The following is a 20080-nucleotide window of genomic DNA, read 5'->3' on the forward strand; positions in this document are numbered from 1 at the left end:
GTATTTGTGATGCTGTGCTGGATTTAGTTTTTGCTGGTTTAGATGCTTTGGACACTCTGCCACTGCTGATCAGTGCCAGAGTGTAAGTGTTCCCTCTGTAAATTGTCATATTGATTGGGTATACCTGATTGGCATATTTGTATCACCATGAAGTCCCTAGTAAAGTGCACTGTGTGTGCCAGGGCTGGTGATGGCAGATGCTACTAGTGGGCCTGCAGCGCAGATTGCGCCGCCCACATGAGTAGCCCTAAAATGGTGTCTCAGGCCTGCCAGCGCAGGGCCTGTGTGCAGTCAGTGACTGCCATGTCCGCCTGGCCAGTGTCCCCACTGGCTGGGCCTAACCCTTCCCTGTCTGTGCACATCAGTCACCCCTATGGAAGGCTCAAGGTACCCCCCTGGGCAGGGTGCAGTGTATGGATGAGGTAGAGCATGTACTAGTGCAGGTCACATGCTCTGGTAGTGAGCGGCAGCCATTTTGTGTGCTCACTACTGTAAGGCTATCTTGCTCAATAGAGTAATATGGGGGAGGCTGGTCCCAATGGATACCAGCCTATCTTCCCATAGGAACAAGATGGGACATAAGTGAATGATATCCCTGAACTCAGAATTTAATAACACATCTTTTAGTGAAGGTTGTTTTTAAATCCTGTGTTTGAGAATAGTACTTTTAGAAAGTGGCTGTTCTTTTGTCTAACCTTTCTGTGTGCCTGGGCCTGTTTGTGGATTTACTGTCTGGCCTGAGTGTGACAGGGGCTGCAGAGCCCCCAGGGGATTGTCTGAGTCAGATTTTAATGTCTTTATTTCGATAAATGAAATCATAAAAGACAACTTAGCAAAATATTTACAACAATATCAACATCAATTCATGTTACAAAACAAAATCGTTATATATAAGGAAAAAGGGATAGTTATGCCTATATATGTAAAATCAACACTATACGTCATACTTGAATCCAAGGTTAAAAAGTTATTAAACCATCAACGACAAAATCAAGACATTATGTAATCCAAATATAATATCATAATAGTTAAAAAGCTCTAAAATAGGTTTTAACAAGTATTAGTGGTGGGCACTATACAGCTTACACTCTGTCAAATAACGATAGGATTCCTTTTTGTTCTGATTACCCAAGCCCAACCTAGGTATTTAGCCAAGCATATCACAATAAAACCAGTTGTATTTGTTTTTAAAACCCATATTGCATCTGAAGATTTATTACAGTTCATACGTTTAAAAATGGGTTTTAGCCACTTTGAACGGGGTTCGCTATATCGCGGGCAAACAAACAAAAAGTGTCCCTCTGTTTCCTTGCACCCAGGGCAATGGCTACATAGATTACTAGTTTTGTTGTTCCATGTTGCTGTGAAGGAATTGAGGGGTAAAGTGCCCACCCGAAATTGGTGATATAATTTTTTATCTAGGGGCTTTGAGATAAGATCCCAATATAGCTCCCGAACCGGATCCAATTTAAATCTTAAAAAACGCCCTGTCAGATCTTCAGAGCCGGATGCCTGGACCAGAGAATGGCGGGTAGAAGCCCAGAATAGACTCTTGAAATCCTTTTTTGAAGGAAAGTTGCTAATATCTGGCGAGGACCACAGGTGGCTAAGGCCCATGTCAAACAGGGTCTTTTTCACCATCTGCAGCCATGGGATTCTCTCTGAGCCCCCAATAGCCTTCACCTCGGATACCTCCTTTGCAAAGAGTGACAACTCCTCCGTGGTCCACAGACGCCTCCAGGTAGACACTACTCTGTAACGTGCCATATCCGTAATTGGACGGCAACCCATGTCGTGGCAAAGAGGGATCAGTGGTGTGGATTGGGGGAGTCCCACCAAACTACGAAGGAACCTGCACTGGATTTTGTACAAACTTGAAAGATCCATAAAACCCCATAACTCTGCCCCGTACAATGTCGCAGCGTTGATTTTAACATCGTAAATTTGTAAAGCCGGGGCAACCCTTTTGGTAATCGATTTCTTTTGCTCCCGCAAAAGGCAACCAGTGAGTTGGGACAGTTTTAAATGCTGGGTCTCAATTTGTGGTTTCCAGGACAATCGGCAATCCAGAGTGACCCCCAGATACGTCATCGTGTCAACTTGTTCTAGGTTAACCCCATTAAGTTGTACACTACTACGTATTGGTTTTTTTTTTCTGGAGAAAACCATGAATTTTGTTTTCCCCACATTTATCTGAAGGTCATTACGATTACAGTATTCCTCAAAATGGTTCAATGCCCTCTGTCTGAGTCAGCCCGTGGATGAAAGGCAGCGTCTGCTGCCAGGGAAGTGGGAGGAGATCACACCTGATAGTGACAGGGCTGTGCCTGCCTGACCACAAAGCTGTCTCCACCCCCCTGCTGTGCGACTGTCACCTCTGTCCCTGATACTGAGAGGAAGAAGGAAGCCAGGAAACCCCCAGTGCCTCAGCTACACCCAGAACTGGTTTAGACCGGGCTCAGGGCCCACTTGCACAAAGACTTCAAAGGACTTCAAAGGACTTCAAAGACTTTTTGGGGTATAAGAGAAGGACCCCTGACTACAGAAAATCAGATTCTACAATCAAGAGGAACCTCTGCCAGAAGAAGGACTGCTGAAGGAACTGATGGAAGATTGCCTTGCTGTGTGCTCTAAGGGCTGACATATCCTGCTATCCAACTGAAGGAGAGGAGAAGAAAGGGACTTTGCTGTGTGCTGTGACCCTGCCTGCTTGAAACTGCCAAGACTTTGCTGTGTGCTGTGTCTTCAACTTGAATCTCCGAGGGCTTGAGAAGAGCTGGCCCCCTGTCTGCAACCCAGGGACATAAACGTTGCCCAAGGACTACAAAACTCTGCTCTGCCCCCTGAAGCTGCTGTGTGGTGAAGAGATCGTGACACACTGTTGTTTGGCTGTGTAGTGCACTGGCTGCTCTCTAATCCGATTGAGGGCGCCGCGCTGACCCAGCCTGCCGTGTGGTCGAGATCGACGTGTTCATCGACACGTGTGGGGTGAAGATCTGAGGTTTGTGGGCCTTCCCAGTGCCAGACGCACTGAAAACAACTGTGTGCCGCTTCACCGCCGCTGCCCGGGGCCAGGAATATCCCCAGAAGTGACTGTTCGTGAACGGAGGCTGCCACGGCGAAGATCGGAGCTGCTGCGCCCCCATTGGCTGGAGGAGCCGAGCCCCCTCACCAACGCCGCGATGGGATAGGCCCGTGTGGCGCAGCGTCATCGCCGTGGTCGTGCTGTGATTGGTGGAGAAGCGGAGCGTCACTACAAGCCTGTCCCGGGAGCCGCACTGCCATTGGCTGACTCCCGGTTGTGTCAGAGGCTCGCCCCAGATGCCGCGACAGGATTGGTCCCCGTCATCAGGACCGCCGAATTGCCGAGTGATCACCGCCGGGACCGGGGAAGACTGACCCGACCTCGCCGAGGGAATCCTGGAAGTGCCCCAGCCCCCGGCCTGCCGTCTCTGCTCCCCGCCGCTCCCGAAGGACTGGGAGCGGGCGGAGAGGTTGCTGAGAACGGCCGGGCCTGAGCGCGAGTGAGCGCTGATAGGCGAGGTGCGCCTGAGGAAGCGCCGAACGAGGGAAAAGGAGTCCCCCCAGCATTCCGGTGAGGCGCGCTTGTAGCACGTAGGGCCCCTGGCTTTGGGGGTTGATGGTCTTTTGCCGATTTTGAAGCTGGCATTGTTTTTACTGCTCGTTTTTCGAGCTAATATAAAGTAAATCAATATTACTCGTTTTTGATATTGAAGGACAAGAGACTTGAGACTGCTTTGATAAAAAAAAACTTCCTATTTACAAGTGCAACAACTAAGATTATGTGCAACATTTACCTGAAGAAGTAATTAATGTATATTGATGATTCTTGCTGCTGAAACTAGATAAAGTAATATATTTTTATAAAATATACTTACCTGTCTGGTCTCAGTTTGTGGTGGATTGGGGATTATTGTTGTGTTGAGTGCAATTATTATACACATTGCCTTGGAGATAAGCCTGCCTGCTCGCGCCAAGCTACCTAGAGGGAGAGCGGAGGTTATCTACTGTGTGTATTCCTTCACCCTGACTAGAAGCAAGGGTCCCTATGTGGTCTAAGGTACCTACCTCTGCCAATTAGAGACACCCAGATCTAACAGAGTGGGATTCCAAGAAATCCAAGAAGAAAGAAGGTCCAAAGAAACCCTGGTGCAATGTTTGTAAAAGTAATACTCACTGGACCAGTGATTGCACCAAAAAGGAGGCAGCTCCAGCCACCATTGCCCCTAAGGCAACTGTTCCCCCTAGTACAGCTAATAGTGGTGGTTCTCAACAGAAGGGTGTAGTAGGGTTAACCCCGGGAACTGAGATGGACTCTGGCCTAGTCAGAGTACCAACTCAAGCTGTCCTTGTCTGTGATGTGGACATGGCTGTGTCCTCTACTGTGAGCCCCAGTAACCTGGGCAAGTACAGACAGACACCTTTAATCAATGATAAAGTGTCTCAGGCCTACAGGGACACATGTGCCAGTGTCACCATGTTGACGTCTAACTTTGTGGACCCTGGACAGATCATACTAGGTGATAATTACCTAGTGATCAATGCTAGCAATGTCACTACTACCTATAGTATGGCAGTTGTTAATTTCTCCTGGGGAGGGGTAACTGGCCTCAAAAGAGTTGTTGTAAGTTCAGACCTCCTTGTAGAATGTTTGTTGGGCAATGATCTAGAATCTTCAATCTGGTCTGAAGTGGAGTATAGGACTCATGCCGAGATGCTGGGCATATCAGCACATGTCCTTGCTGTGACCAGGTCACAGGCCAAAAAGTGCTAAGCTGAACAGGCACTGGATCCTGAAACTATGGACCAGTTGCCTACCAAGAGAAAGAGCAGTAGGGTTAAGGCAGTGCCTTCCCCCCTGCCTCAGAGTGAAGATCAGCCTTCTGAGGAAGCTGATAGTGAGACCCAAGAAGGAACTGTGCTAGAAGAGCTTGAGCCTGATCAGGTTGAGTTTCTTGGGACATGGAGACCTTCAAGGGCAGACCTGAGGCAGGCGCAGCTTGACTGCCCCTCTCTTGAACCCCTCAGACAGCAAGCTGCTGCTGAGGCTGCTGGGAATGCTACAGGTACCCATAGAGTGTATTGGGATGAAGGGCTCCTTTATTCAGAGGCTAGAGACCCCAAGCCTGGTGCTTCCGGGAGGTTGGTCATACCTTTGAAATTTAGGGGCTTCCTTCTTACCTTAGCCCATGATATTCCCTTAGCAGGACACCTTGGCCAGAACAAGACTTGGGACAGGCTTGTCCCTCACTTTCACTGGCCACACATGTCATAAGATACCAAGGAGTTTTGTCGCTCCTGTGTCACCTGCCAAGCCTGTGGCAAATCAAGTGACACCCCAAAGGCCCCCCTTATACCACTACTTGTGGTGGGGGTACCCTTTGAAAGAGTTGAATGAATGAATGAATGAATGAATGAATTTTTATTGTTGGTTACTAAAAACCATTACATAAAACCAAAGATACAAAAGGCACAACATTACAAAATTTAAAAACAAGAGAGTTTCAAACAGATCAAGTTATCTAATTGCCCCGAGAGTACTGAGAAGCCAAGAAAACGGTTCATGGGCCGGCAAAGGGCTCTATGATCCGACCGGTGGAAGCCTTCAGCATTGTCCGTGCCTGAAAGATAAACTTCCCAAAGGCGGCCATGTGCTTTACCGTGGACAGGGTATAGAGATGAAAGATCTTATCCTTTACAGAGCGTAACCCTGAATGTCTTAATAATGGCCTAAGGTAAAGACTGCGGGGCCAACGCAGGGCCGGCAACTGAAGAGAAGATGGGCCAACGACTCCCGTTTATAACTGCACAGCCTGCATTCCTGTGCTCCTGGGCTTTCCTTGCCGCACTGGTATAGTTCTTTGAGGGGCAACAGGTGTAATCTGTAAGCCAAGATCTTATGAAGGGCTGCACTGCCCACTGCCTGCATGGGATGCTGTTTAGGAGTGTGCTGGGTGTGCGGGAAACACAGGGTCTCATGCAAGTCTTTTCTTCTCCTGAGGGACTCCAAATCCAGTTCCCGTGATCGAACACGCACTTGTTTTTTAATCACGTTTTTGATGGCAGAGTATGTAACATATTCTGGGTTCCAGGAGTCCATGACAAGGTTGAGAGGAACCTTAGCCGCATCGAGATCTGAGGCAGGCGCAGCTTGACTGCCCCTCTCTTGAACCCCTCAGACAGAAAGCTGCTGCTGAGGCTGCTGGGAATGCTACAGGTACCCATAGAGTGTATTGGGATGAAGGGCTCCTTTATTCAGAGGCTAGAGACCCCAAGCCTGGTGCTTCCGGGAGGTTGGTCATACCTTTGACATTTAGGGGCTTCCTTCTTACCTTAGCCCATGATATTCCCTTAGCAGGACACCTTGGCCAGAACAAGACTTGGGACAGGCTTGTCCCTCACTTTCACTGGCCACACATGTCAGAAGATACCAAGGAGTTTTGTCGCTCCTGTGTCACCTGCCAGGCCTGTGGCAAATCAGGTGGCACCACAAAGGCCCCCCTTATACCACTACCTGTGGTGGGGGTACCCTTTGAAAGAGTTGGGATTGACATTGTTGGTCCAATGGATCCCCAAACAGCATCTGGGCACAGGTTTATTCTGGTGGTAGTGGATCATGCCACCAGATACCCAGAAGCTAGTCCCTTAAGGACCACAACAGCCCCTGTTGTGGCAAGAGCCCTCCTAGGAGTTTTCTCAAGAGTGGGCTTTCCGAAAGAGGTTGTCTCAGACAGAGGTGCAAACTTTATGTCTGGATATTTGAATGCTATGTGGAAGGAGTGTGGTGTAAACTATAAGTTCACCACACCCTACCATCCACAGTGCAATGGTCTAGTTGAAAGATTCAACAAGACTTTAAAGGGCATGATCAAGGGACTCCCTGAAAAGATTAGGCGAAGATGGGATATCTTGCTGCCCTGCCTTTTGTTCGCTTATAGAGAGGTTCCACAAAAGGGGGTTGGCTACAGCCCTTTTGAACTTTTGTTTGGGCACCCTGTAAGAGGACCCCTGTGCCTTGTGAAGGAAGGATGGGAGTTACCTCTCAAAAAACCTAAGCATGACATAGTGGACTATGTACTTGGTCTCCGCTCCAGGATGGCCGAATACATGAAAAAGGCTTCTAAAAACCTTGAGGCTAGCCAGGAACTTCAAAAAGCCTGGCATGACTAAAAGGCTGTGCTGACTGTGTATCAGCCAGGACAGAAAGTGTGGGTGTTGGAGCCAGTGGCCCCAGCAGCACTCCAGGACAAATGGTCTGGACCCCACACAATTGTTGAGCAAAAGGGAGAGGTAACCTACTTGGTTGACCTTGGAACTCCCAGGAGCCCCCCCAGGGTGCTTCATGTCAACAGACTGAAGGCATATGTTGACAGGGCAGACATGGGCTTGCTCATGGCTACAGATGAGGGACAGGAGGAGCAGAGTTACCCTCTCCCAGACCTGCTTTCTCAGAACCCTGATGATGGTTCAGTTGATGGAGTGGCCTTGGCGGGCAGCCTCACTGACCAGCAGCAACAGGACTGCAGACAAGTTCTACAGGCCTATAGACATATGTTTTCCTTGACTCCTAGTCAGACAAACTGGTGCACCCATGAGGTGGAGACTGGTGACAGTCTGCCTGTGAAGAGTAAATTCTACATGCAACCTGACCATGTCAGGGACTGTATCAGGACAGAGGTCCAAAAGATGTTGGAGTTGGGAGTTATTGAGCACTGAGAGAGCCCCTGGGCCAGTCCAGTTGTCCTTGTGCCAAAGCCTCACACCCAAGATGGTAAGAGAGAGATGAGATTTTGTGTGGACTACAGAGGTCTCAATGCTGTCACTAGGACAGATGCCCATCCAATACCCAGGACAGATGAGCTCATTGACAGATTGGCTTCTACCAAGTTTTTGAGCACATTTGACCTGACAGCAGACTACTGGAAGATCGGACTAGCTGATGATGTAAAAGCCAAACCAGCCTTGTCGACCCCAGGAGGTCATTACCAATTTGTGGGGATGCCCTTTGGCTTGAAGAATGCCCCTGCCACTTTCCAAAGGTTGGTGAACCAAGTCTTCTCAGGTCTGGATGACTTTTGTGCAGCTTATCTAGATGATATTGCTGTCTTCAGCTCCACCTGGGAAGATCACCTGATCCACCTGAAGAAGGTTTTGGAGGCCCCGCAGAAGGTAGGCCTAACTATCAAGGCTACTAAGTGCCTGATAGGGCAGAGTAAGGTTGTGTACCTGGGCCACCTTGTAGGTGGAGGTCAGGTTCAACCACTGGAGAGCAAGATCCAGACCATAAAGGACTGGACTCCTCCAACCACTCAGACACAGGTCAGAGCTTTCTTGGGCCTGTCTGGTTATTACAGAAAGTTTGTTAAGAATTATGGGTCCATTGTGACACCATTTAATGACTTGACTTAAAAGAAAATGCCAAAGAAAATTCAGTGGACAGTCAGCTGTCAAAAGGCATTTGATGACCTGAAGCAGGCCATGTGCTCTGCACCTATTCTGAAAAGTCCAGATTACTCCAAAGAATTCATTGTCCAAACAGATGCTTCTGAGTTGGGTGTGGGAGCTGTTCTTTCACAACTGAATATAGATGGTCAAGACCAGCCCATTGCTTTTATTAGCAGAAGGCTGACCCCTAGAGAGAAACGTTGGTCAGCTATTGAGAGGGAGGCCTTTGCTGTGGTTTGGGCCCTGAAGAAGCTGAGGCCATACTTGTTTGGTACTCACTTCAAGATTCAGACAGACCATAAGACCCTCTTGTGGCTAAATCAGATGAAGGGTGAAAATCCCAAACTACTCAGGTCGTCCATTTCCCTACAGGGTATGGACTTTAGATATTTCTACTTAGAACATGAAGACTCAACTGGTCAAGATTAGTTTAATGTCCCTGCGTTTGAGGGGGATTCTGTAGGAGAGTAGGGTCTGCTTCCTATGGTCACCCCCACTTTTTGCCCTAATTTACTGGTTTTTCGACTCTAGTGTGGCTGCGGGACTGCTAATCAGACCAACAGCCCATCTGTTCTCACTCTAAATTCATACCATGTACTTTAGGTACATATCCAATTGGGTATTGGGTCACCTTTGTGAGCTCCTGTATAGTGTACCACAGGTACCCAGGGCATAGGTGCATCCAAGGCCTACCAGGGGCTGCAGCATGTATTATGCCACCCCTGGCTGGCCATCCAAACTGACACCACAGGCTGATCATTCAGCTTGGCCAAGGTCGTGTAATCACCCCTTGCTTAGATATAGTATACCTATATCTACCCTTATATATAGACACATATATACCTATAAGTCACTCCTATGGCAGGCCTTAACAATCCTGGAGGCAGAGTGCTTGGTTTTATGTGAGATGGTGCTCTAGCATGAGCTGAGCCTATCTGCAGCTTTCGGAACCATGTCCTTATAGCTGCTCTATGATATAGCTATACCATATACTCTTAAGTGCATTATAATCCTCAATATAAGAAGATATTTTTGATAGATTGTTTTGAAACTACAAAGTTAAAACCCTGCCGTACCTCATGAAGCTGTAAATTGCAGCTATGTACTGTTCATTAACATGAAGCTTTGGAATTTTGTACCTCGCGGTTATTGCTAACTTTGGTTTGGCTTTATCAAAACATGTCGTGTAAGGTGTTATACGATTTGGAATACTACCCCCCCCCGCCAGTTCTGGCGGTGGGGATAGCATTCCACCCTTCTAGAGGGAGAAGACATGTAAGTTCTACTTTACCTGGTTAAGGTTAAACAGAGCCTCAGCATCACAAAATGGATGCTGCTGCCACAGACACGAGTCTGACCTCCTGCTGCTGGACGAAACTCCGGCAGGGGAGGCCTGGACAATAGGTTTCCTGCCTTGGGAGGTGCTGGCACCTCCCCAGACAGACTTTAGTGTATTGGGGCAGGGTGGGTTGAAAGAAATGAGACACTGCCTGGGGCACACAAGGTGCACCACGCATAGCCCGGTTCAAACCAGTTGCTGCTGCACTCCAGCCCCTGCTCTGGCGCGAAACTGGACAAAGGGAAAGGGGTGTAACCACCCCTTCCCAGGTTCCGCCCACAGGAGGGCCCTAGCAGGTAATCCAGCCCCTTAATTTGGTATAAAGATAGGAGCTGAGTCTAGAGACTTTAGATTTATCCTGGAAAGAAACTCTGACACAAACTCTTGGACCTTCAACGTTCCATATCGACTGGAAGACTGAAGACAGGCACCAACAGTAACTTGTCGGTTTGCTTTGTCGATGCTCCAGCCAGATCCCGAAGACTTACCAACGCAGCCTCTGGACTTCGAGACTTCTCTGACTCCGATCCACATCCACAGCAAAGCTGAGACCCGTAGTGGACACGAAAGACGTGGGACCGGACATCCTGCAGTACCTGCTTTTTGCTACTTGTGCAGCTTCTGAGGCGTCCTTGAAGTTGTGCGTTGGGGATTGAGAAGCCTTAGCCCCGAGCAGTAAGTGCACCGAAGCTCAACCCTCCACACTCCACGAGTGCCGCGTGGGGCCTGCGCCTGCATTTCTGCTTGACGCGTCTTCGTGGTTGCTATCCAGTTGGCTAGTGGCCCTCCTGAAGACATTCTTTTGAAACAACACCACTTGACTGGTTGCTCTGGGCTTGCTCCTGCTTTCCTATAAAGGGGAAGCTCCCCAGACCTTGCTGGTCTGAACAGAAGCCGATCTTCCCTTTCTGCATGGGTTGGATTCCGACACCGCCAACAGCTAGATCCTGTGTGGGACAGTCCGTATCCAGCTCCTGGTTGTCTTTGACGCCTGCTGGTCCACGTGGCTGCAGGTGACAAGCTTCACATCCTTACCTGATTGCATCTCAACATCGCCTGGTTCCTTCCTGGTTCCTTCCCAGTCACTGGCTAGTGACCCAGATTCTGGCCCGTCTGCTTTCAGGTTCTTCACTACTCCGATCCACCCTTGGATCCATCCGGACATCTTCCTCCTGGTCGCTTGCAGCATCTTCTTGCAGCTCTCCATAGGATTGATCGACGAAACCCGACACGAAAGAACACCTATGCACCCGGCTTCCCTGGGTGAGGTAACTCGAGTACTCCGGTGCTCCCGTGGGTAACAACTATCCAAGTGTCCTAGATTAACAGGGTTTTTCCGTAGTCCACCCGGAAGTGTCCGAAATCAAATACTTTGTAACTTTTACGTTCCCATTGATTCTCTATGGTAATTTGTGTGTGTGTTTAGACACTGCACACGCATCCTGTGGGTCTCCTACTTCCAGTCCTTTGGTTGATCAGTGTAGCCCCAGCGATTTCCTAGGCCCTAGGCCTACTCACCTTTCCTGAAGTGGTTCTTATACCACTTCTTTAGTATATTGTTCGTGAGGCCCCTAGGGCAGAATTGTATTTGTGCAACTTATAGTATGCTTATTGAGTAACTTGTGCTGTATCTCGAACTCTGACCTCATAAAGAGTGCAGAGGGGGTGTGTTTTCATTTGGTATTCAAGGGATTATAATTGGCAAAACAATTGGCTTCACATGCTCTCTGAAGTATTAGCCTAAAACTGCTTTGTCCATGTTACCACTAGGATAGCTGGTCTATAAGGTTGACTTTACAACCATCACCATAAGGGTTGTTTGGACTGGTGCAAGGTGCTCACTAGAATAGTGAACATCATATACCAGGCCAACTTCTCACAGAAGATTTTATATTTTGCATGCAAATCAAGGGGCAAGCAACAGGATCCGATTTGCTTCACATTATCAATGACTCCCTGAGTATCCATGGCTTAAAATGGGAAAACGGTGTTGGAATCTGTACAGATGGTGCTTCTAGCATTTGTGGTGCTAGGGCTGACCTAAAAGCTAACATGTTGAAAGTGGCTTCACATATACTGTGCACCCACTGAATTATACTCTGGGAAGCCCTTGCTGTTCGAAATATGGCCAATGAACTTGATGACCTTGAACAGTTGGCCGCAGACATACAGGTTGAAGTGCCAGCATGCCCATCGGATGGCCCGGGCTTCCCGCTCAATCTGTGCATAGCACTTTTCTGTCGGCGAGAGGGACCTGCTGGCATAGGCTAACGCGGCCCACCTTCCCAGCCCCTGCACTTGGGTGAGCACCACTCCGAGGCCTACCGGGCTTGTATCCACAATGAGCTCCACGCTTTTGGCAGGGTCAAAGTATACCAACGTGGTGTGGTCGAGGAGGGCCCTCTTGACCTTCTGGAATGCCGCTTCTTCTTGATGTTCTCACTTCCACGTGGCATCGGCGCGATTGAGGTTCTTGAGGGGTTCTGCTATGGTGGCCAGATCTGGGATTAATCGGCCATCCCAAGGAAACTTTGGATCTCTGACACTGTTGAAAGGGGTGATGCGTCCTTTATGGCTTGGGTCTTTCACTGTTCCACCTGTATTCCCTCCTGATTGAAGAGGTAAGTAAAGAACTCTATCTCCCTCTGGAAAAAGAGAATATTTTCTCAGTGCAGGGTGACGCCATGCTCCTGGAGTTGTTTCAGCGTGGCCCTCAGGCGTTGGTAGTGCTCATATGCGGTGGCTGAGTGGATAAGGATATCGACACTTACATTCTGCACCCCGGGTAGGTCCGTCAGGTTCTCCCTCACTGCGTCCTGGAACACTTCTGCTGCTGAGGATATTCCAAAGTTGAGGCGCTTGTATCATCGCAGCCCCAGGTGGGTGCAGAAAGTAGTGATATATCTGCTCCCCTTATCCAGAACCAATTGGTAGTATCCAGCATTCATGTCCAGTTTTGCAAACTACTGGGACCCATTAACGTTGGCTGCTATGTCGTCCATTGTTGGCGTGATGTGACAGTCACGCCAGATTACCCTGTTAAGAAGGCGCATGTCGATACATAATCACATTTTTCCTGGCTGCTGTGGCTTCTCTGCTATGACTATGGGGTCGGTCCTGATACTTTTTCTATGCCCCTTGAAATGAAATTAAATGAAAATAGAACTTATATAACGCATAACTACCCTGAGGCCTCGCAGCGCTTTAGCTAGAACCATTCAGGCGGCAGGGCAGGGTGCTAAGCTCTTGCAAACAAATGCGTTTTTAATAGCTTTCTAAAAGCTGTCAGGTTGTTATTTTCTCTCAAGACCAACGGAAGAGCGTTCCACAACCTTGCAGCGTTGTGTGAAAAGGAACGACCACCCCAGCGGGATTTTTTTACTTTTGTGGTGGTGGCCAGATGTAGCACACTGGAGCGGAGAGCTCTAGAAGGGAGGTATGGAGTGACCAAGGGGAGCATGATGGATGGACCTGACTTACGAAGAGCCTTCTGGACCAGGCACATAGATTTAAATTGTATCCTGGACGCTACCGGGAGCCAATGCAACTTCTTCAGGGCAGGTTTGGCCGAATGCCAACGAGAAATCTGAAAAAGTAGTCTGGCCGCACAATTTTGAGTAACCTGGAGTTTGGTAATTGTAGCAAGGGGGGCTCCAAGGTAAAGTGCATTGCCGTAGTCCAGGCGTGAGAGAATCAGGGCCTGGACCATGACTCTCCTCGCCTGGAACGTCAATAGAGGGAGAACCTTCCGGAGCATTCTCCTAAGTCCGAAGCACATGGCAGAAGTCTTAGTAGCCTGGACAGTAAAATCAAGTGAACCGTCTAGCCAAACTCCCAGGCTCTTTATCTGGGGTTTGGGGGGAGGAGGGGGACCTAGACAGGAAGGCCAGATGGGGGTCAGGATGGTAGGTGAGGGGTTACCCAACAGCATGACTTCCGTCTTTTCCCTGTTAAATCTAAGACAGGAAAGTTCCATCCATCTGGCGACAGCCTCAAGACATGGGTCTAGAGTGCTAGACCACCCCTCAGCATTGTTCAAAGATACCCCAAGCTGAGTGTCGTCTGCATAGGTGACAATACGGACGCCAAATGGATGGACGATCTGTGCAAGGGGCCTCATATAGACATTAAAAAGTGTGGGGCTCAGGGCAGAGCCCTGAGGCACCCCACAGCTGAGTGGCTGTTTGGCGGAGGTAGCTTCCCCTTCAAAAACTTGGAAGAAGCGTTCCTCTAGGAAGGAGGTGAGACATAACAGTGCCGAGCCCGACACTCCCATGCCACTAAGACGGTGTAATAAAGTGGCATGGTTAACCGTGTCGAACGCGGCGCTGAGATCTAATAGTATGATGGCCGCTTTTCCTCCCTGGACCAAAACTGTTCTGGCCTCCTCAGTCACTGCTAATAAAGTAACCCTGGGCGTAGTGGGCGTAGTGGGCGTAGTGGGGCTCCGCGGAGCTACGCGGAGTGGGCGAGAAGCTACGCCCACTCCCGCACTCCGCGTAGCCCCACTACGCACCTCCCTCCCGCTCTCCCCTACATACGTTATTTAAGCAACTACCCTTAATAAAACAATTTTAAAGCACTTACCGTGTCCGGGGCTCGTCCGGGGCTCCCTCTTGAAAATAGCGTTGTCCTGGATACCAATGCGCATGCGCGGGCGGCCGTCTACGCAAAATGCGTAGAAGGCAACACTACGCCTACTCCGTGGGCGTAGCCGATTCGGAAGCCCAGGGTTATAATAAAGCTGTCTCTGTCCCATGTTGGGGACGGAATCCAGTTTGAGTGGCACATAACAAGTCATTGGATTCAAGATGTTCCACTAAGATGTTATTAATGTGCCTCTCCAACAGCTTACTCATCCATGGCAACAGAGAGATGGGACGAAAATTAGCTAAATTATTCTGATCTAAATGAGGTTTTTTTAACAGGGCCCTAACCATTGCACATTTCCAAGACTTTGGGACGGTGCTTGAAGTGATAGAGGAATTTAGAACGTCCAAAATGGCTGGGCGAATTAACTCAATAGCCGAGGTAAGGATTTGTGGCGGTGCAGGGTCCTTGGGGGAGCCTGAGGTGACTTTAGAAATGATTTTGTCTAACAAAACTGGGTCTATAAGGGTAAGTTTTTCTAGCATACAGGAAGGGGGTGTATTGGGGCTTGCTACTATCTCCGCCTCAAGGACGGTCGGATCAGAAATAAAAGAGGAATAAATGGTCTGAATTTTTTGATAAAAAAAGTTGCTAAGTTATTGCAGCGAGCAAGGGCCCCATCTAGTGGTATTTGCTCGGGGGGGGGGGGATCAAAGACTTCGCTATCCGAAAGATTTCCTTGGGGGCATTGGCGGCTAAAATAATTTTTGATTCATAAAACTGGGCTTGAGTTGCCTTAATTTCAGTTTTATAGAGTCTAATGGCGGCTCTATAATCTGCCTTTTTTCCTGTGTCCGATCTTGTCTCCAGATCCTTTCTAATTTGCGGCATGATAATTTCATATCCTTTAGTCTAGGGGTGTACCAGGGAGCTACGTTTTGCCTTTTTATACAATGAAGAGCTTCCTTCGGCAGAGCTAAATCAAGGGCGTTGTCAATCCAATGATCAAAATTGGCACTAGCTATATCAGGGTTAGAGGACCTCGGAAACTCGCATGCCGCAAGCATGGATTCCCACTTAATGGAGGGAAGTTTTGACCACTTCCTACCCAGGTGTCTTTGGGGTTTTTGTACAGGGGGGAGCTCCCCTTGGTCTTCAAGCTTTTGGAGCTCTTGCTCAATGAGAGGTCATAGATGGAACAGGATTCCTCTGTGGCATAAAGCCTTTGGGGTGATTGCTTGGTCAATGTAGAGCTTTACTGGGGCTCTCTTGATGCATCCTAGGCCTTTGAAAAGGTCTGCAAACTGGTCCAGCAGCTTTTCCGTCTGGTACGCTCGTACGCTCGTACACTCCTTGCAAACGTCACCAGCCCTAGGTCCTCGGCTGCGTGGCTGCTGATCAGTGTATCATCCTCTTGGTCAATGACCTGGACAACTGTGATGATTTCATTATCTTCCGATCGGATTGGTTTGGTCAACTTCCCACGCAGCGGCAAGGGTGAGTCGCTCCCATACGCAAAGCTCTTCATCCTGGATGGTGTCTGCTCAGGCTTGGGTCGCAGTTTATGTTATTACTGTTCCCCCATGACATTCATGGAAGCCCCCGTGTCAATAACCGCCTTTACCTCCGATCCAGCTATCTTTACGGTGCACATGGGCTGTGGTCTTCACTGTTTTTTCAATTCTTTGGTGAAGGAGACCAGGTAAGTCTTGGCATCATTGTCTTTGCTTGACGTGTCTTCCACTCAATATTTGCCTGTTCGGTTCTTTTGGCACTGTTTGACGTTGCCAATGAGGCGCTCGATAGTTGGCGCATTAGCTTTCGCATTGTCCTCCTCCCTTTGTTTTCCTTGTGTTGGCTTTTTTTCCAACAGACAGACGCGAAATGATTCGGAATACCGCAGTTGAAGCATGTTCAACCTTGGGCGGGGCATGCATGGGCTGGGTGTTCTTCGCGTCCCACATTGGCCCTTCGGGGTTGGGGGTAGATGGCCTTGCGGTCTGCTCCCTGTGTCGCATCCTCACGGCATCCACCTTCTCTGTCTTAACAGTTGCGTGTTTCTCTGGTGGCGCATCAGGGTTAGGTCCATCTCATTGGATCTGGCTGAGAAGAGGTTGTGTGTCCTAGCCAGGACCAGTATGTTGGTGAGGGGTATGTTCGGCTGCCTCAGTATCAGTCCAAGCAGTAACCTGCTACGGACGCCCTTGATTATTTGGACGCAAATTTCTTCAGTGGCTTGATCGTCCATGACAAAGGTGCCAGGCAGCGTTCTCAGTCATGCGTAGAATGCATCGATCGATTCCCCTTCCTTCTGCCGGGCTTGTTATTATTATTATTATTATTAAGCGTTCTTATATAGCGCTCGATTACCCGTAGGCATCTCGGCGCTTGCCTTGGGAACCCGTCCTGGTTTTTCCCTGTGAGATACCCGTACTGGGCATCCCCAAGGTGAAAGCCAGGCATCCCGCCGCGGGGGGGCCGTAGTGGAGATTAAGCAAGCTAATGCCCAGAGCTGCAGAGTGTGAACCTGTGACTCGAGTAGGCACCGAAACGAGAATTATCGAGTCCGTGGATATTTGGGCTCAAGACCCTGCCGCGTCGGGAATTGAACCCTGGTCCCGGGTCTGACCTCTGCTTAAGGGTCTGCCGCCTCTAACCAGTGAGCCACACTTCTCCTCAAGCTGCTTGATGCAGCTTGAACCTCTCGAAGTAGGGGTTCAGCGACGGGTCAAAGTATGTGTTGAGCACCACTACTGTGGCATTGTCCGTTTCACAGCCCCGTCTGTCTCCCTTGTTGCTATGAAATAGTTTTCAAGCCACCCCATCCACGTCTTCCACTCTGGGGATGCAGTGGTGGGGTCGGCTGCCTCGCTGAATGGGGGTAGGACCCCTGTTGGAGCGTACTGTGTGATCATGTGGATAGGTTGTTGATCAGCATTTGGCTCAGGTCTCACATTTTCTCCTCCTGGGGTATCGCTCCTGTATAGTAGGGGTGGCCTGTTTAGCGTTGGATGTGCTGGCTGGTGGCGCAGGTATGTTCCTTTGTCCCAGGTGGGCTTGTGTGGCCAAACGTGAGGAACAAAAGTCTTTTATTGGGTTGGCATCCCTTGTGTCTTCCTTTAAAGCTTGTCCTGCAGGTTGCACTCCTTTGGTGGTGTCTCTTGTCTGCTGGTTGCCTCCAGACACAAGATATGTGCTTCCTCCTCGCTCTTGGCGTATAGGGCCCAGCGCCAGTCTTGCATGCGAAGTTCAGCGTGGTGGGGCCTCAAACTGCTCTTCTGGGCAAGGCCGAGCATTGTGCGCATGCAGGGACAGGCCTCCAGCCACAGCCGGGGGTCGTGCTCTTATCGGCTGCAGCTGATTGTCTATGCACATCGACAGTCCTGTGGGCACCTCTCCTGCAGATTCTAAAGTCGGCGTAGGCCGGCAAATGCAGGCGGCAATACCTGCTCTTCCTCAATGCTCAGGTTGTGTGCGCGATGTTGAGGGTGTGCTGCCGGCTCTACAATGATTGTGCAGGAGCGTGGATCCGGCTCCCCACTCGTGCCCAGTTTTGATTTTGTGCACTGCGGGGCACTTGGGGCCTGGGCTATGCAGGTATTTGATTAGTGCTGCTAATAAATTTCACATCCACACAGTGTGATAGTTCGATGGCAAGGGGCCTCGTGCGACCATGGCTCCGTGTATTGGCACGCCCAGACCACGCCTGGTCCGAGCGCATGGGTGCGACACTTATTACAACCACAACGTCGGTAAAAGTGACGTTCCTTTGGTGGCGATAGCGGCTTGTACACATGCCCCAGAATTTCTTGGTGACTAATCAAACATTGTCTAAAAACCTTTCAGTTGTGAATATGTGGGATATAATGTCACTGGCACTACAGAGTGAAAATGATGAGTTGCCACCTCAGCTATGTATAATAAAATGATTGAACAGGTCAACGCACTGTGATGTCTCGTGTTCGTATTCCCTTATGTCTTGTTTGATTTATTCTGCTACACCCCCCATACGGCAATGCTGATGTCCACCTACGCTCATTGAGTTACTCTGCAAAAGTTTGCAGTTTATGCTGTTTAGTGGCGATTTATCGGTGGGTTATAACGAGGGGCTAAATTGGAAGTGAAAGCCACATTGACCAACCATGTTGTATTTACTTTGTTGAACGTAAATGGATAATAAGGCCAGTATTTTATAATTATTCCTTCCTTTTAAAATGTTTCAGAAATGCGCTTTGTTGGTGTTATATGTAAAGCTGAATAAAACGATTCACAAAATAAAAAATAAATAAAACACATGAATGTGTTTGCATTTGACAGATCATGCTGAAAACGAACCTGTTGAAGACACAGACCCCAGCAGTTTATCTTCACAAATGGTATGAAGAATGTTTTTTTTATTTTATTTTTTACAAAAGTGATAGGTTAAAAAATAATCAATGTAACTAAGCCATTAACTACGTTTTCATATTATAGCTTTATTGATTCCATGAATGAAAACTGTAGGGTACAAGCCTCTTTATTTTAGTCTAAACGAGCATGTGTATTCACAAAATGTTTATCAGCATTTAGAGAAGGAGAACTTACAATGTAACTTTCATTTTTCTATGGGCAAATCGGCATACTAAGAATACAAATATTTAAGGGAGAAAACTTTGTTCAAAACCCATACATCTGCTACCAAAAATCATTCAGTATTTTGTATTATCTGAACTGCCCAGTTGGACTAGTTTTTTCATACATTAATATTACAGATTATTGTATCATTCTCTGATTATACAAACAGATTGAGCATAAAATCAAACGGGGTAAATTTATGCTTTATGACCCCACCCTTCATAATTCTCTGCTGTTTGCCAAACAGTTACAAACAATGTTATTTCAAGTTAATGGAATCTGTATAGTGAACAGTCAGCTATAACTGTGATCTGTATGTGTGTGTATATTCACTCGAAAAACCATAGGTTTCAGGGACGTTATAGTTAGAAATTAGCATTTAAAAAACCTTTAAAAGAAGAAAAGAAGAAGAAGGACCGAACAGCTGTGCAGCCATCTTACAAGAGGAAGACGCCCACTGATTTGGCCCCAGCCCTACAGGCCTTGTCTCCCCTCGAACCTGCTCCTGCAAAATCCTGGTGTGTCTTGCTGCCAGCAACCTCAAAAACCCCGGAGGACCTGCCTGCCTTCACTTCCAAAGACTGCTTCTCCTGTGAACACCGGATTTCTTCAACTGCAACCTCTGGCAGAAGCCGGAGACCGCTAATCCAGCCCACTCTGCACCCGCCGAACCCGGCCCAAGTTCGAGTGGAAAAACACCATGAGGAGGTCATCCTGGCAATACTGACCCGAGAACCGGTAACCCCTGACCTATCTCAAGCCTCCAGCCGACACCTGCAGCCTAAATCCAGAAGGACCCCTGACCACGACCGGAGCTGGTAAGAAGATCCGACCTCAAAAGGCACACCTGCACCCGACGCCCCACGGCCTTGTGTGCCCAAACCAATCCTGCCTAACCAATACTTAACTTCCCAACGTACCTCTCAAAGTGACAACAGGTACTGTGCACACGTAATATAAAAGCAGTATCGGTAATGTGGTAGTCTCTTGAGACAAAGAGAAATGTGAAGAACGTTGATAGATTGAAGACACTTTGTAGTATTGAATATTAGTCTTTAATTCTTTTCTTTA

At 48.5% G+C, this 20080-nt stretch overlaps 1 protein-coding gene across 1 annotated transcript in view; it reads left to right on the plus strand.

The window, feature by feature from the left end:
• The window catches only part of EDARADD (EDAR associated via death domain), a 404069-nt gene that overhangs the window by 79726 nt on the left and 304263 nt on the right, over positions 1 to 20080 (plus strand). Inside the window, exon 2 of the mRNA XM_078646952.1 lies at positions 18713 to 18771. Coding sequence (XP_078503078.1) covers positions 18713 to 18771 — 59 coding nt within the window. The remainder of the gene's footprint in view (positions 1 to 18712; positions 18772 to 20080) is intronic.

The sequence above is a fragment of the Lissotriton helveticus genome, chromosome 6, assembly GCF_964261635.1.
Source record: "Lissotriton helveticus chromosome 6, aLisHel1.1, whole genome shotgun sequence".
In the NCBI taxonomy this organism is placed as follows: Eukaryota; Metazoa; Chordata; class Amphibia; order Caudata; family Salamandridae; genus Lissotriton; species Lissotriton helveticus.